The sequence below is a fragment of the Phacochoerus africanus genome, chromosome 13 (assembly GCF_016906955.1).
Source record: "Phacochoerus africanus isolate WHEZ1 chromosome 13, ROS_Pafr_v1, whole genome shotgun sequence".
NCBI classification, from domain to species: Eukaryota; Metazoa; Chordata; class Mammalia; order Artiodactyla; family Suidae; genus Phacochoerus; species Phacochoerus africanus.
In genome coordinates, this window is record NC_062556.1 from 68,705,740 (window position 1) to 68,724,660 (window position 18,921).

At 39.0% G+C, this 18,921-nt stretch overlaps 1 protein-coding gene across 2 annotated transcripts in view; it reads left to right on the top strand.

Annotated features, from left to right (window-relative positions):
- PCCA (propionyl-CoA carboxylase subunit alpha) overlaps positions 1 to 18,921 on the top strand; it is a 363,296-nt gene that overhangs the window by 182,153 nt on the left and 162,222 nt on the right. For both annotated transcript variants that reach the window (XM_047756486.1, XM_047756487.1), the window contains 2 exons: positions 1,445 to 1,520; positions 16,851 to 16,961. In XM_047756486.1, coding sequence (XP_047612442.1) covers positions 1,445 to 1,520; positions 16,851 to 16,961 — 187 coding nt within the window. The remainder of the gene's footprint in view (positions 1 to 1,444; positions 1,521 to 16,850; positions 16,962 to 18,921) is intronic.

The window sequence follows — 18,921 nt, forward strand, 5'->3', positions numbered from 1 at the left end:
GAATTACATTGTTTTTGGCCATTCGTGAACATTGCCTGAGATGAAAGTATGAATGGCGGAGGATGTCAAGGGGTTGAGGTGACGGGCTGTGATTTAGAGTACTTTTCACTTTTTCTCTTCGATTTTTACAAATCACTAATTACTTAGGTAGATTTAACTTATAAGATGTCTTTTTGAATTTTGACTTTCCCGAATAAATTAACCCCTTTACTTAAAATTTTAGATCTTTTATAATTTTAGAACCTTATGATCTCATAAAATGTAAAATTCTACCCATGGTAGTTGTAACTGGATTTCATTTAGAATATCCTATTTTCTCTGAGGTGATAGACCTGTATTAAAGGATTACTTTTTTACTAAAAACCCTATTTCTTAAGATGGTTTTTCTTCCCAAGTGTACCTTTTTATGTAGTTGCAGTAAACCATTTTTTTTTTCACGTAAGTTTTGACACTAATATTGTAAAAGTAAACTTTAGGTACTTTGTTTATTAGAAAACACTAGTTAAAAATTAAAAATACATTAAAATATTATGGATATATGGTTCCAATTTTAGATGAATACAGTTCTGTTCAGAAAAATAGCCTGCAAATCAATCTGGCTTGATATTGAAGAGCTAATAAAATGTAGCGAAAAACTGCAAACTGCAGATTGACTAACGTGACAACCAGAAAAATATTTTATAAATAGTTCTTATTTTATTGCTAATTTGTATAAGATCAAACACATGTAAATAGGCACAAAATCATATAGAAGGGTAAGACCTTTATTTTTCTGATACAAGAACCCCTTGCTACTGGGCTGTTATATGTAAAAGTGAGCTATTTAAGGTGTCAAACTTGGAAATCACAGAAAAATTGGGAGAGAAAAAACAAATCTTGTCTAATCTTCCACTGTCCCAGATGATTATATCCCACCCAAATGTTCATATTTTGATATCTTTTAAATTTTTTATGCTTGTTTTTGTTACATTTTTGTTTATCTCAAATCACTCTTTTCTGTGATAGTGAAATTTAGGGGAAGAGTCTTAAATAGCTTGACTATTTATTTATTTTTAATTTTTTTTTGCTTTTTAGGGCTGCACCTGAGGCATATGGAAGTTCCCAGGCTAGGGGTCTAATTGGAGCTACAGCTGCTGGCCTGCGCCACAGCCACGGCAACTTCAGAGCAGAGCCCCATCTGTGACCTACACCACAGCTCACGGCAACGCCGGATCCTTAACTCACTGATAAAGGGGGAAACTCCTTAAATAGCTTGATTCTAATGTTTGTTAAAAAAATCTTAATTGACATACTTTCCAATAAAAACTGAACCACTGTGAAATTCCAAATGATATTCTGGAAATCTGTTATGGAATATTTTAATTTTTACTAGGATGAAATGTTTGACTTACAGAGAAATTATTCTATATATATATATATATAAATTTTGTTTGCTTGCTTTTAGCTGATCACATATGGTTCTAACAGAATGGAAGCACTGAAGAGAATGGAAAATGCACTGGATAATTATGTTATTCGAGGTAAAAAACAAGGATTTGAGGTCTTGTTCTTATGCATGGAGTCCAGTTCTTAGAAACAGCTTGAAGATCTATTAATTAGAGAATTCAATAGAATATTTGCTTACTATGTATATTAATTAGAGAATTCAATATAATATTTGCTTACTTAAATAGTAGAAATCAGAAAAGCTTGACCTAAATTGACATACTGATTAAGAATAGGTATTTCATTTTCTGTAGCTGTACTTTACATATCATATGTAAATAAATCCTGTATTTTACATATACATCTGGAATTAAGCTATTTAATTAAATTTATGATTTATGACCTTTCCTAGATGAGCATTGATTATTTTATAGGCATGTGTTTTGTATGTAAAATGGTTCTTCATTCTGTAGTCCTTTATTGGCTTGTGCATTTTCACAGCAAATTTGCTGTGGTATTTTTTTGTTTGTTTGTTTGTATTGTTTTGAAGTATGAAACTTGAAAATATATGGAGATTTAAAACATGATGACTGGAGTTCCTATCGTGGCTCAGTGGTTAACGAATCCTACTAGGAACCATGAGGTTGCAGGTTCGATCCCTGGTCTTGTTCAGTGGGTTAAGGATCTGGGGTTGCCGTGAGCTATGGTGTAGGTTGCAGACGTTGCTTGGATCCAGAGTTGCTGTGTCTGTGGCGTAGTCTGGTGGCTGCAGCTCTGGTTAGACCCCTAGCCTGGGAACCTCTATATGCCTGGGGTGCAGCCCTAGAAAAGGCAAAAAGACAAAAAAAACCCAAAAAACCCATAGTGACCTACCTTTGATTACTTTGAGAGTAGAGGGAATAGCTCTTTGCTTCTCTGAATTAGAGCAAATTGTAAAATATTTTCTAGGAAATTCAGTTCTCTCACCTTATGTACATATAGGATAGTTGCAACATGTAGCGAAGTATATTCCTACAACCCTTTAGGGTGTGCAGTGATAACTGTGTTAAGAACGCCATTAAATTTAAATAATTAAAGCAGAGTTATAGTTATTCCTCTTAAGGAATAAATTACAGTATAAATTTTGTTAGCAAGTTTTCATGAAAAGTAGTGAAAAGATCATTTTACTTTAGCCCAACATAAATGATTGTCAACTTCAGGACAGTGGACTTTAATATCAAATTTAAAGTGTGAAATACAGATTCACTTTGAATGATGAATGAACAGTGTAGGTCTTCATTCTAAGAACATTCTGTAAGAAAGACTGTCTGTATAGTTTGGCTCTTTTCTGGGGGATCATGAAATGTCACAGTGAGGCTGGGAGGCTAGATTTTGGAGGCCAGCAGGGTGGAAGGGTGATGGAGCATAACTCCACAGCCCGCCGCAAGGCCATGTGGAGCTTTTAGGCCATCTCGAAAGGCCTCCCTTTGAGTGGACCCAGCCCGTAGGTCATAGGCCTTGACAAGCGGCTGCAACTTTATGTGAATTAGAAAAAGTGCTCTCCTCTCTAGGTGAATCCAACCCTGAGACAGTCAGCCCCGCTTAGCAGTGGAGCATGTAAAACCCTTACCTTACCCCTTTGACCAAGTGCCTTTGCGCAGTGAACAGTTTGTAAAACTGTACAGTAGCAGCCCAGGACGATTTAGTTTTCGCACACATACCTTGCCCTGCTGATTTTCATCTGTTGGCAGACAAGTCATGCAATCTTTGTCCTTCCTCATGTTTTCTCTTCTAGCTTTTCTCTTGTTGGATCAGGAGAACTGCCTTCCCTCCCTTCCCTTTTTTCTGTCACCCTCTTTCTTCCCCTCTTCAGTAAGTGACAGTGATTGTATCTAAGCTCATATGCTAGTGATTCACCTCCATCCATGAAAGGAAAGCACTCAAGTAAACCTAGATATAATTTTAAAAAATTAGTACCAGTAATATCCAGAGCCTCTAAAAATCTGAAAAATTCCATTCACATTCTTTCTAGCTATGTCTTCAAAATTTTTTAAAATTACTATTATTATCATTTTTTTTTTAGGGCCGCACCTGTGGCATATCGAGGTTCCCAGGCTAGGGGTTCTGAGGAAGGACCACTGAGCAAGCCCAGGGATCGAACCTGTGTCCTTATGGTTACTAGTCAGATTCGTTACCGCCTAGCCACAATGGGAATTCCTCTACTATTTCTTTAGTTCCATTTTAGCCTAATTGCAGAATATTGACTGGTTTTATAACTCTGCTGTGTTCTGCCATAAGTAGCAGATACACATTTTTTTCTGTGTATTAGTTAAGTAGGCCTTGAGAGGTCTGTTGTCTTACAGAAATAATACTGCCCCAGGATCACTCTAGTACATGTTGGGAACACACACCTAATTTGGGTGTGTTTGTCTGTGTGTGTTTAACTATGTCTATACATAGACATAAACAAGGTAGTTTGATAGAGTATTCCTAGAGGCCTTTAAAATATTTGGAAGAGTTTTCTATAATCCTCCTAACCCCCTCTGCCCCCTGACTCAGCATTGAATTTCTAATCATGGTTGCTGAATGATTAGACGGTGGTTAATTTAGGTTTCATTCTAGTGAGTGTGAGTGGTAAATTCATGAGTTTGAGATCATCAGTCTGAGTAATAATATTTTGTCATAACACATCTCTGTTAAACTTTGACATAATGTGACACAGTGGCATGGCATGTGGACAGGTTGTCAAAATGTTAAATTAGTATTGGCCCCACCTAAAAGTTATTCTTCTACTGTGTCTAGCTTCTGAAAGGAATATTCTTTTATATTTACAGAATACCCTCTCCTGGTCTCTATTTAAATGAACATGTTTTCCACTAATTTACTTGCTGTACCTTATGTATAGATACAGGGTTACTGTATTTTTAAATTAAATGACTTAACTACAAAGCAGGCTTGCTATTATTCTCCCAACTTTAAATGTATCACATGCAAAGCAAAGTGTTTTTTACTGTGCAGATAGATTCTTCCCAGGCTTAGTCTGAAATTTCTTCCTTTGATTCACTGTGATGAATAGAAAGAAATCAGACAGGCCTAGATTTCACATCCTTTTCTGATACCATTTAGTAACTGATTTTTGTCAAATTACTTTGGATCTCTGAATCTCACACTTCACTATTTAAGAAATAGAGTAAGTCTCCACCTTTTAAATTAGTGGTAGGGATAACGCGGGTTTAGGTATGCAGAAGGGCTCAGCGCAGACCTGGCTTGTGAAGTTCAGGAACTTTAGTTCCCATCCTCATTTCTCCCTCCCTCATTACAATTGTAAAACCACAGGTTTAAAAACTGGAGTTTCTGCTGTGGTGCAGTGGTTTAATGATCCTGCTTGTCTCTGTGGCATTGCTGGATCAATCCCCAGCCTGGCACATTGGGTTAAGGACCTGGTGTTACTATAGCTGTGGTCCAGAAACTCCCATATGTCGCAGATGTGACCAAAAAGGGGGGGAAAATATGTCATACATCATTATCAAATCAATTGGTGAAATTTTTTAAATGTTAAGTAATATTGAAAGCCTGCTTTAGGTCATTCCTGGAACTGTGTGCTGAGTTATGTGCTCTCATTGCACCCTGTTCTACTTCTTCAAAGCGTTTACCATAACTGTACTTAAAGTATTAATTGTGTAATTAACTGCTAAATGTTGGCGTATCCCTTAAGAATATTAGGTACACGAGGGCAGTGATGGTGTTTATCTTCTTTACTTGTGTTATTGCCAGTGCTTAGCAGGGCCTGACACACGGTGGGCAATTAGTATTTGTTGAATGAATGGTTGATACTATATTTCAAAGAGTTTCTAGCATACTTGGTATGGAAAATACATAAGTGTAATATAAATTCACAGGTGCCCTAATAGTGGAGTGAACGAGTGTAATGGGAATTCAGGGGTGGAGAAGGCATCTTTCTTTCTATAGCCTCTTCCTTTTGCTCCTTTGACAGTAAAGTGAGGGCAGCTTTAAGACTTAAAGGTGACTCTGTTGAGAGTATTTCACTTTGCGAAATGGCTTCCTTAAACAACTACCTAGAGTAGCAGCACTTTAAACAATTTTTTATGCAGCAGCCTCCCCCTCCCCAACAATGGCGCCTTGCTTCTCCTGCGGGCCCAGACCTCGTCCCCGCTTCCCTGGGCTGTGGTGTTCTGCTCCCCAGCCTGTGGGGCACCGCTCCCTAGCCCCTCAGGCTGTCTCCACACAGCCAACCCTAGTCCTCTCCGCAGAAGTGACCTCCAGAGCCGGAGTCTCACCGCCCACCCCCACCCGAGCATCTCAGGCTGTGGTGTCCGGGGCGGTGGTGCAGCCACATGGATGGAACTAGAGACTCTCATACTAAGTGAAGTAAGTCCGAAAGAGAAAGACAAACACCACATGATATCATTTATATCTGAACTCTAATATATGGCACCAATGAACATATCTACACAAAAGAAAATCATGAACTGGAAGAACAGACTTGTGGTTGCCGAGGGGTGGGGGAGAGGATGGACTGGGCGTTTGGGGTTCATAGATGCAGACTCTTGAATGTGGAATGGATAAGCAATGTATACAGTCCCCAGTGCTGCTGTATAGCACTGGGGACTGTATCTAGTCACTTGTGATGGAACACAATGGAGGATAATGTGAGAAAAAGAATGTCTATATATATGTATGACTGGGTCACTTTGCTGAAACAGAAATTGACAGAACACTGTAAATCAACTATAACAGAAAAATTAAAAATCATACAAAAAATAAAATACAAAAAAATTTTTAAAATTTTTACTTTTTCTTTGGCCACTCCCTCGGCATGTGGATGTTCCCAGGCTAGGGATCAGACCTGCACCACAGCAGTGACCTGAGCCATAGCAGTGATAATGCTGGATCCTTAACCTGCTAAGCCACCAGGGAACTCCAGCAGCACTTTGAAAAAGATTGGAAACTTAACTCTTTTGGTGAAATAAAGGCGATGGGCACACCCAGGCATCTTTGAAGCATGACTTGGTATTTGTCATTTTGAGAAAATAACCAGGCATTAGATGTTAAAAGTACATACCCTTTCACCTAACTCCTCCATTCCCGGGAATCTGTCCTATGGTGTTAAAAGGCTGAATTGTGAGTTGATGTTTACATGGACCTTGACAACAAACTTGTTTGTAGCAGCCAGAATTCTGACCAACTGCAGTGTCCACCAAACCCGGAAATCTTCAGTATAAAATATTGTGCAGCTCTGACTTGAAATCATGTCCATATGAATTGTGAAAGTGGAAAAAGAATCTGGAGAGTAATATGGAGTCCAGTCCTTTAGTTAAAACCTTCCTGTGCTATGAGCTGGGCGTTTGGGATTAGTAAACGCAAACTATTATGTATAGAATAGATAAGCAACAAGGCTCTACTCTGTAGCCCAGGGAACTATATTCAATATCCTGGGATAAACCATAATGGTAAAGAATATATAAAGAATGTGTGTGTGTATGTATGTGATAAATGCATACACATATATATTTGAATCACTTTGCTGTATAGCAGAAATTAATATATTGTAAATAAACTATACTTCAATTGAAAAATAGAAAAGTCTTTTGCATCCTAACATATGTAGTTATGTTTGGTTGAGCACAGGGAACGATGTGAATGTGTACATATCATATTGACATATATATATATTTTTTTACCTCAAAGAGGAGGGTGGTTCTTGATACATTGCCTCCAGACTTTTTATTTTAGGTGTTTTCAGACCTAGAGAAAAGATGAATAGATAGGACTTTGCACCTTGGTACACTCTTCATCTAGATTAACTCTTAAGCTTTGCTACATTTGCTTTTTTTCATTTTTCCCTTCTTTGTATTTCCCCTCTTCCTCACCCTTATCTCCTCTATTTTTTTTCTGAACTGTTTGACAGAGAGTTGCAGACATCCTGACACCTCATTCCTAAATACTTCAGCATGCATCTCAAGGGTAAGATTATGCTCCTATAAAACCACAATACCATTATCTCACCAAAGAAATTAACAGCAATCTCATTATATCACGTAATGGATAGTCCATACTGGAATTTCCCCACTTGTTCCCCACAGTGTGCTTTTTATCTGTTTTATCAGCCCTATCTATGGTCCAGAGTTTATATTGGTCATGTCTATTTCTTTTCTTTTCTTTTTCAGGGCTGCACCTATGGCATATGGAGGTTCCCAGGCTAGGGGTTGAATTGAAGCTGCAGCTTCTGGCCTACACCACAGCCACAGCAGTACGGGATCCGAGCCATGTCTGTGAGCTGTGCTGTAGCCTGCGGCAACACACCAGATCCTTAATCCACTGAGAGAGGCTAAGGATCAAACCCACATCCTCACGGATACTAGTTGGGTTCATAACGTGCTGAGCCACAGTGGGAACTCCATATCTCTTTATTTTCTTGCCCTCATTATATTTCAGATCGTTAACTCTTTAGGAGAGTCAGGGGCAGTTGACATATAAAATGTCTCACTTTCTAAATTGGAAGTTTCAGCATTAGCCCAGCAAAGGCATTTGGGACATAAGCTAGAAAGATGGGTATTGCAGCTGGAAAGTGATATATTTGAATTGGTGATTTTGGATGTGGTGCGGTGACTGGATATTAGGTGATTACAGACGAGGTGGCTAAAGTGGAAGAACAAGTTACTTGAGATGAGATCTTAGGAACTGAGCCGAGATTGTGTTGCATTGATTGTCCTCACTGTGGTGACATGAATTAGGATCAGAGGGAAGGTCACAAGCTGCGTGACACAGATTCTTTAGTGAATATTATGTTGTGGCGAGAATGTTGATACATAACGGAGAACTGGAGAAGGTTTTCTGACCAGATGAAATAAACCTCAGAGAAACAGAAGTTTCTCCGAGGATTAGAAGAGGTCGGGTTTGGGAAGTGGCCGTGATGGCAAGGAGGTGAGTGGGGGTTGCTGGAGAAGTGAGATCCTTGTGGGCTGAGGATCACTTCCCTGCTGTCATGTCTTCGCATTGCCTCTGCCTCACTGATGCCTCTTTCTTTCAGGCCCCCTTTGTTTCCTGTCTCATTGTTGTTTTCACTTCCTGGCATGTAAATCTTCTCCGCCCCCCTCCCCGTGAACACCTTCAGAGTTAAGCTAGTCTTGCACTTGTGACCGTGAGACTCAAAAATGCAGTGATCTAAGCAAGATACAATTGCTCTCCCATCAGACAGTGGAGAAAGGAGGTTGTCAGGGCCAGTAGGGTGATTCATTCATTCATAGCAGATGGTTTTCATTTGGGGGCCCAAAGTGGCTGCTTTCATGCCTACCATCCAGCCTCAGCAGGAAGGTAGCAGGGGCAGGGGAGTTCACACTCATTATTTTCCAGGGCATAACCTCCTCCAGCGCTCCCTTTATTTCTGCTTCTGTCATATTGGTGGTTAGTTACATGGTCACGCCCGATGCTAAGAAAATGGGAGATGTAGCTGATACCAAGGTATACTCAGCTACAACGAAGCATTTCTCTTATTAAAGGAAGGAAAGGAAAGTAGATACTGGCATGACAACTAGGAGAAATAAGAATATACACATGTATCTGTTCGTTTTTAGAAACACATGTACACGAAAGACGACATACCTATGGGAGGTGGAGGGATGATGTGGCAGAAGTGATTGGGGGATGGGAAACAATATGGGACGAAGGGGGAAGACTTCTTTGAGAATATGTTTTTGTATAATTCTTATTTTAGATCCATATAAATATTTTAAAATAAAATCATTAATGTTCTGGGGAAAAAACTCAAAATGGAATACAAAAAGAAACAAGTGGATAGGACTCTATGAATAATATAATCATGCTGAAGGAAAGAGAATAAAAACTAATCTAAAAAGCTCTTAATAGTATTTTTACTGGATACACTCAAGGTAAAGATAAAACATATATAAACAAATGTTAAACTTTCGTTAGTAGGTTTGTTTTTCCTAGTTCATGAACTAGCAGTTCTGAAACCAGTTTATGTATATTCTGGGATTGAGGAAATAAATACATGTACTGTGGATAACAAGAGCTAAGTTTCTCACTGTCAGAGAAAGGAGTTGCAGATGTGGAAATGGAAAAGCATAGAATGGACCTTATGGTGTAGGATTGGAAGCTCGGTGTGAATTCATAGTCTTTAATACAGATCGAAAAATAAATATATTATTGCATGTGTAGTTTTGTGTGTGTGTCTGTGTATACATATTCTCAAGCTCAGGATTTCTCAGCTGGAGCACCGTTGACGTCTAGGGTAGACAGATCTTTGTTGTAGGGAAGGGCTGTCCTGTGCATTGTAGAGTGTTTATCAACATCCTCAGCCTCTGCCCACTAAAGGACAGTAGCATCTCCTCAGTTGTGATAACCATATACCTCCAGACATTGCCGTATGTCCCCTGAGGGGAACATCAGGCCAAACGATTGAGAACTACTGCCCCGCCAAGAGGTTGTAGAAGCACTGATACCCATAGCAAGGAGCATACCAAGCACGCATGTCTTGTTTTTTTTCGTGAATAGAACCTACTCTTTGATAAAATAGCCACTTTCAGGAAGAGCGCAAGATGAGCCCGAAAGATCTTGTGTAAGAACATCATCAAGTGCTCAACACATTATGACACGTCCCAAAGACACAGGAGCCAGCTCAAAGGGGCTTCCACTGGCCAGTCTGGGGAAATCTCAGCCACAAAATTCATAATGTTAGCAGTAGATTAAAATCCAAGAAATAAAATGAATTCCTTGAGTTTATACTTATAAACAGATAAGAACAGATAAATGAGGGTGGAACTCACAGCTCTTCCTTACAGTAGAGTTTTAACTGATAAGGGTAGAAAAAGCACTACACATCAAATGGTTTGCGTAAGAATCATCAATGATTGATGCTAAAATTGGTGGATGAAAATGTGTTGAGAAACAGGTATTGCTTAGTTTCATAACATCTCCTGTAACTAACTACAATGGAAAATAGTACCTTTAAAATGGAGAAACCTAGCATCTTACCCAAATGATTAAAATTAATGTCCCTGGTAATGGGACAAATCAACATCATATACCTCTTGATGTGATGTACTGAAAATTACACATCCTTTCTGTGATATTCTTGGAAAAAAAACTGTACATCATGAATACAATCACAAGGAAATATCAGACAAACCAGACTGAAAGGGTACAATATAAATGGCTGGTACTCTTCAGAAGTGTTAAGGTCAAGAAACACAAAGAAAATGGATCAACTTATCTACATCAAAGGAAACTAAGGTCACATGACGACTAGATGCAACACGTGATCCCAGATTAGTTCCTGGACCAGAAAAAGTTTTCTTTTGTAGTGAAGGTCATAAATAGGACAGCTGGTGAAATCTGAACAAGGTCTTAGAATAGATAATGATATTCTTATCAATGTTAATTTTTAGGTTTGATTACTGTGATTACATAGTAGACTCAGTTATAGGAAATGTACACTGAAGTATTTAGAGGTAAAATGCATCTTACCTGTGACTTACCCTCAAATGTTTAAGAAAAAAATTGTGTGTGTACATAAATTCAAAGACTGAATGACGCAACAGATGTGGTCAGATGTTAACATTTAGAGAACCTGGGTACAATATATATGGTAACTCTTTGTCCTACTTTGTGAATTTTCTGTAGTTCTGAAAATATTCCAAAATGAAGACTTTTAAAAAATAAGTGGAGGGGCATATGTACCCCTCCTCCCAAAGCTAACATTTAAGGAATAAAAAACAGAGACGCGGTTGTGGTTTGTACTTATATATCATTCATCTGACTAATTCTAAAGAATAGAGGGGTTAAAAAATTGTTTGGGAAAGGTCAGAAAGTAGACAATTTACTCTTTAGTTTGATAATGGTTTAGTTGTTCAAATATGTTTTTTTTTTTTTTTCTTCCTGAGCTGCTGATGAGTTTTCCTTAAGATAAAGATTCTCTAGAGCAAAAATGTAATTTGGTTAAAGTTAATTTCTGAGACCCCATGAAGTAAGCAGAGGCTGCCGGCCTCCGTTTGATCCTGGCAGTGCACGCAGCTCATGTCTGGCTGGTGTTTTGGAACCAGCAGGTAGTGAGGAGAAGGCTACCCCTAGGGCTCCTCTCTTCTGTGGCCTGGTGGTGATTTTTCCCATGCAGATGGGACCTCATGAACTTTGGCAGAGGTCATCCTCAACTCCCAGTCCAAAGCTGAGAGCCATAATTTTTATGAGTATGTGACTAATAATATGGTTAAAGTTATAAACTAACTCTAAGGGTGTCTCTACTATCCGCTTACTGTTTGGACAAGATCAGTTTAAATAGCATTGTCTTAACCGGGACATGGGAAGTAAACCAAGTACAAAATGGTAACTCAGCTCTGTGGAATATATTTTCATAGTTCAATAATTTTTCCCATTTATCTGATCTTTGGAGCTTTTAGGTATAAAATATTTTTTGGATTATTTCTCTGTTTGGCTTTAGAATTCGTTATTTAACATACAGTGGTTTTGGGGGAGCACTTAGTGCAGGGACCTAGATTTTGGTTGCCTGCCATTAGCCATTGTTTTACCTTATCGTCCTTAGGCAAGAAATATAGATAATGACTTGATTTTGCATAGTCATATGTTATGTTTCCAAGAACATTAAAGGGAAAATGCTTTTTTCTGTTAGTTTTATTCCTGAAACATCAGTTAGCGAGATAAACATTCTCACATCCACTGAACCACCAAGCCCCATCTGCCTCCTCGATACCTCTCAAGTCGGCTGCTTTTGTCCCGTGCTGTCCGCTTCCTCCCTAGCTGTGATCTGAGGCCTTGGCATTTTTCATCATGTCTCCTGCATTTGTCAGCTGGCTTTTTCTCATCTTCATTCTTGCACCTTCCCAGCCTCTCTTGCAGCAGAGCCAGAGTGATTCCTGGAATGCGCAAATCTGGTCACGCCCGCCCTGTTTCAGCCATTCCAGTTGCTTCAAGGAAAAGTGGAATCTTTGCATGGCTGTCAGACCAGACCCTCAGTGCCCCTGTGAGACTTTTCGGGGGCACCTCTCTTCTTGGCTCACATGCCTTGGCCGTGTGTCCTCCTTTCAATCCTCCTCTTAAAAATACCTGGTGGGGGGGGGGTCCACTTGTATTTTTACCACAATGAAAATTCTCAATTACTCTAAGTTCCTCTCTAATATGACCCACCCCTGTGTCCTTCTACATCTTTCTCTCTTTTCTTTCCCAGCCAGGAAAATTTGTGTAAGTCACAAATACTTTCCTCACCCTGGAACGCCGCATTTGTCATTTCCTATGCTTGTAAACCTCTCTGGCAATCCATAACTTTTCTTCTTCAAAAGTGATTTCATTTTTTCTGTTTGTAAAATATATGACAAAGGGGTTCATTTCTTTTCTGTAGCCTGAACTCTCCCAGGGAGACTTCTATTTTAAATTCTTGCCTACTTAGTTGGTCTTTCTAAGCTTCCTAACACTTTGCTTTTAATTAATTTGCTCTTCATTTTTGTTTATCAAATGATTTTGCAATGATTTATTAGATATATTGGTAATATCAGAAGTTTCTTATACCTTTCAAAACTTCCTCATAGAAATATACATAATTACAAGTGCCATTCAAAACATTTGTAATTGAGTATGGGCTAAGTCATTAGCCACAAAGCAAAACTGGGATAACTCTGCATTTCTCCTTGGCAGTTGTTATAAAAGATAGCTATTAGATCATTGTCTACACAGGTTTACTTCTTCCATGGAATATTTGTGTAGCTAAAGGAATAGCATTAAAATTTGAATTTTACAACTTTATCTAAATGTTTAAAGTGGTTTGAATAGAAAATTGCCTTTTGTCACCTTTTAGACAGGTAATATCTTCTGAATCAGGAAGAGAGGTGCTCAGAATTTTTCATATGGTTGCTGATGTGGTCCACTACAAAAGGATGCGTAGAGAAATGCCTGTAAGTGGTTATCATTGTCAGAGATAGGAAGTCATATTGAAAAGTAGGACCTTCTTCCCCATCTGTACATGTCAGGGTACAGGGTAACCTGCTAAACAAAGATTCTTAAATCCAGTGGTCTAAATAAGATAGAAATTTATTTCCTTCTCATTTCGTGGTCTGGCTGGTCTGTGCTGATGGGCAAGTTAGTGTTCTGTGGTCATTCCAGGAGATACACACACCCAGGTCTCTCCCCCTCCTCCCACCCCCACACCTTGGTGTTCTCCTTCCTCTTCACTGGCAAAGCTGCGTTCCTGCCACGTCTAGAAGCCCATGGGAACAAAGAGGGAAAGGAAGTTGGAGCAGTTCCTTTTTCATGTAGGTGAGGCTAGAGTTGCTACATTGCTTTAACTTAGAGTCATTTGTCTAGAAAGTAGTTTGTCATGTCTAGCTGTAAGACAGGTGGGAAATGGAGTCTGTGTCTGGGTGGACTTTTGTTCAGCTAAGATTTTACTGGGGAAAAAATGAAAAGCAAATATGAAGGGAAACCTCAAGTCTGTCACAATACACTTCTGTATTTAAAAAAAATTGTTTTACGTATTATTACTTTTGTAGTTTATATTGTAGTAAATATTAGATAAATGATTCAGTCTCTTTGGATCATGATTTTCTTTTTTCTTTTTTTTTTTTTTGCCATGCTTGTGGCATGTAGAAGTTCCTGGGCTAGGAATCAACCTGAGCCCCTGCAGTAACAATGCCAGATTTTTAACCCACTGTGCTACAAGGGAACTCCAACACAATTTTCTTATTTTTGTCTCTTTTTCCCTTGTAATTTTCTTGTTCTGTAACTTGTTCCTGAAAGTTCCTCCAAAACACGTCCCATACTGTTTGTTTTCATTACCCTTCCTGTGACATCTAACTGCTGCATGCATAGTAGGTGTAGATAAAATGTTGATGGATATAGATTAATTTGGATTAATTTGCTCAGAATTCAACATTGTTGAAACTTCATAGCAGATGTGGGCAAACTCTTGGTAAATCTTAGACTTTGTAGGTCACAAAGTCTCGTGTTGCAACCACTCAGCTCTACTGCTGTAGCATGAAGACAACCATATATAAACAATGCTATGTTTCCATAAAACTTTATTTACAAAAGTAGGTGGTAGGCTGGATTTGATGTGCAGGCCATAGTGTGCTTATCTTTGCCTTACACGATAGGAACACCCTCCAGATAGGTGTAAGCTTAGGTTTGTGAAGCTGCTTTCTTACAGAATATGAAAGTAGAAGTTAGGGAGGTAGGTCTGCGCTAAGGCTTAGCTTGTTGTACAACTTCTGTCTTTGTAATCTCCTCCCTTCATAAGCTCTTGATATATCTTCTCCTAATACCATTTATATCCCTCTTGTGGTAGTGGCTTATTTCGACTTTACTCCGGAGTAGTCATTGTGCACCAGGCTTAAGTTTTCCTACCTGATCATAAGCGTCTTTTTCATCCTCTTTGTCTTCCTCCTTTCTCTTCCCCTCCCCCTCCTCCTTCTCTACTTATTTTGAAGTATACTTGACATGTAATAATCTCCTGTTTAAAGTATTCATTTTGGTGAGTTTTGACATATGTATTCACCTGTGAGTCCATTGATACCATCCAGATAGTGAACACTGCTGTCACCTCCAAAAGTTTTCTCCGGGCCTTTGCAATCCAGCCTCTGTCCACCCCTGTCCCCGTACAACCACGTGATCTGCTTTCTATAGGCTGCATTTTGTATGCATTATTTTTGGTTTTGTTTCTTTTAATTCAGCATAATGATTTTGAGATGTATCCTTATGTGTGTATTAGAGACTCCTTTTTATTGCTAAGTAGAATTCCATTGTATGGGCAAGCCACATTTTGTCAATCCACTCACTGTTGATGGATATTTCTAGCTTTTGACTGCAAATAAAGATATTAACCTTTGTGTATAAGTGTATAGGCGTATGTTTTTATTTTAACTTGGGTAAATACTTAGGAGTGACTGGTCTGAGTCACATGGTGAGTATATGTTTAACTTTTAAAGAAACTGCCAAGCATTTCCAAAATGGAAATAAACTAGAAAATGTACCAATTTATCCCCCTTCCCCCCAACAGTATGTGACAGCTTCATTTGTTCCACATTCTCACCAACACGTAGTATCATCTGTCTTTTGACCTTTAGCCACTCAAATTGGTGTTTGGACACATCTCACTGCATTTTTTTTTTTTTTTGGTCTTTTGTTGTTGTTGTTGCTATTTCTTGGGCTGCTCCCGCGGCATATGGAGGTTCCCAGGCTAGGGGTCTAATCCGAGCTGTAGCCACCAGCCTACGCCAGAGCCACAGCAACACGGGATCCGAGCCGCGTCTGCAACCTACACCACAGCTCACGGCAACGCCGGAATCGTTAACCCACTGAGCAAGGGCAGGGACCGAACCCGCAACCTCATGGTTCCTAGTCGGATTCGTTAACCACTGCGCCACGACGGGAACTCCTCACTGCATTTTTTTGACGGTGATATTGAACATCTCCTGTGCTTACTGGCCATTTGTATATATTTTGTGAAATGTCTCCTTTTGCCTTTTTTTCACCTGGTTTGTCTGTCATCTTATTATTATATTGTAAGCATTCTTTTTTTTTTTTAAGCATTCTTTACATATTCCAGATAGATGCTCTTTATTTGATGTATGTGTTGTGAATATTTCCTCTCAGTCTGTGGCTTGCCATTTCTTTTTCTTTACCATATCCTTTGAAGAGCAGACTTTATTCTTTTTTTTTTTTGTATATAGTTTTTTTTTTGTTTTTTAGGGCCGCACCTGTGGCATATGGAGGTTCCGAGGCTGGAGGTGGAATTGGAGCTGTAGTCGCTGGCTTACACCATAGCCACAGCAACGCCAGATCCGAGCCGAATCTGCGACCTACATCACAGCTCAGGGCAACGCCGGATCTTTAACCCACTGAACAAGGCCAGGGATCGAGCCCACAACCTCATGGTTCTTAGTCGGATTCATTTCCACTGAGCCACAACAGGAACTCCTGAAGAGCAGACTTTAAAATTTTGATGGATATTTGTTAATATTCTTTTATGGTTCATGGGTTTAATGTACAATCTAACAGTACATTGCTTACCTTAAAGTAACATTTTTCTCCTGAATTTCTTCTATAAGTCTTACAGTTTTAGACTTGTGACCTAATTTGAGGCAATTTTACATATCATGTGAGTTAGGGTTGAGATTCATTCCCTTTTTTTCCCAAATGCATATCTAGTACTTTGACACTTGATTGAAAGTCATGGACTTTCCATTGAGTTGGCTTGGCAATCACAGGCTTCTTAAGAGTACTTTTAGTGTTTCATTGCTGCTCAAGTTCAGAGAATTTTTTGTCGTTCCTGACTTGAAGCAATCCTGCGTGGTTTTTGCGAGTTCCGGGAACACTAATGATGAATTTCCCCTGACCCTAAGAATTAGATTTTCAACTGACTCATTGTTCTCCATTTCAGTCTGTTCTTCTTTTATTTTTAGGTGTTACACATAATATTGCATTGCTTCGGGAGGTGATAATCAACTCGCGCTTCGTAGAAGGAGACATCAACACTAAATTTCTTTCCGATGTGTATCCTGATGGCTTTAAAGGTTTGTATGTATTGAAGTATTTTGGTATATGCTAAAGTTATTAGTTTTTATACTTTATTACAATGTATAATTTATTCTATGTCGAAATCGAGGCCTTTGGCCCATGTTATACTTGACTTATTAATATACTTAGAGTATCCTAGACTGTTGACATTTATGATTTTGAGTATTCATGAGTGACTCATGAATGTATAATAATCTGTAATTTTGTTGAGTAAGGAATTCCACCAGTATTTGGAATGTTGTGTTTCCAAAAGTCCATTCAGATTTGTATTCCCTGCTGATATGATTATATGCAGGAACTCATCTTTAATATTAAAACTGTATCCGTAAGAAAATTATCACTGAAAATTTCAGACTTCTAGGTGCTGTTCCTATTAAGGAAAATGAAGATGTCTAAGAAGATGATGGTTTTTATTCTGAAAAAAAAAAAATGAGTTTTGACTAAAGTAATGAGTGGAATGTGAAACTTAGCACTGCAGTTATCAGTGAGTGTTTCCAGGCAGTAGAAAATTGTTCATGAAGTGAGAGTCAGGGAAAACTCTTGAATGAGCATTGAGTCAACATGGTTTTAACACACTGACAGGACTTGGACGCACCTTATCAGACGTGTTATTCAGGTGAGAGCCAGAAGTCTCTACAGATGTTTCTGATGAACTTGGGGACAGGGAGATTAGATCTTTTCTCAGAAATTTTGAGTGTTCTCTATGTCCGTTTAAAATATCGTAGCGTATCAAATGACTCCACCGTTTTAGGAGCTGCGTATAGAGTCAGGTCAGCTTCATGTAGTTGAGCTGTTAAATACGTTTACAAAGTAACTTCTTTCCTCAGAATTTATAACAACAGGGGTTTCATAAGACTAACTGGAGATTATTGTTTTGCTCTTTCAAAACTTTAATGTTACACAGCTTTCCCATTAGTATCAAGAAAAATGAAGAGTGTGTTTTACTTTAGAACTTAAAGACCAAGAAATCCTTGGGTTCTTTTTGCTGAACTTTTGAATTTTAGAAACATAGATTTACAACCTTAGCATGATTTCCATTTTCTACTCGTGTCATTATTTCATTAATATGTGTTGGTTTCACGAAGCCAGGAACCTCTTATGTTATTGCTCTTTATTGTATCTCTAGCCACTGAAACAGACATGAAAAACGTATTTGTTGAATTTATGACAAGAACCTTGTCCACAGTATGGATGAGAACCTTGACTGTTTTTAATTCACTGTTCATGTATCCAGATTCAAATTTGCTTATTTTGCTCCTAACATTTTAGCTTCTTGTCCTTTGTGAAGTTTTAATGAAAAGTTCGGGTCAGTTGTGAGGTGGACTCCAAATTTCCATATGCTTTATGCCTGCTTGACCGACATGTCCATGCAGGTGATATAACATGAAACAGGTAGAAGGAGGCAACAGGTTAAAACCTAAGGGAACCTTTATTTTTTAAATTTTTTTGCTTTTTAGGGCTACACCCATGGCATATGGAGGTTCCCAGGCTAGGGGTCTAATTGGAGCTACAGCTACTGGCCTGTGCCAGAGCCACAGCAACGTGGGATCTGAGCTGCGTCTGCGACTTACACCACAGCTCACGGCAATGTTGGACCCTCAACCCACTGAGCGAGGCCAGGGAGCGAACCCGCAACCTTGTCGTTCCTAGTCAGATTCGTTTCCACTGAGCCACGATGGGAACTCCTTAAGGGAACCTTTAGAACAAACATACTGCATGTGTGCATGGGTATTTATATCTATGCACTTGCATTTATACGTGTGTTTACGCACATTTGGTGCTATAGTCCACAACCATGGAGAAGAAAATGGAGCATTTTCTAATTGGAGTTGGTTATTCTGAGGTGTACATTTAGCAGCAATTGAGAATGTTCTCCATTCTATGCCAGAGCCACAGCCATGTGGGATTGGAGGCACATCTGCGACCCACACCACAGCTCACAGCAATACCGGATCC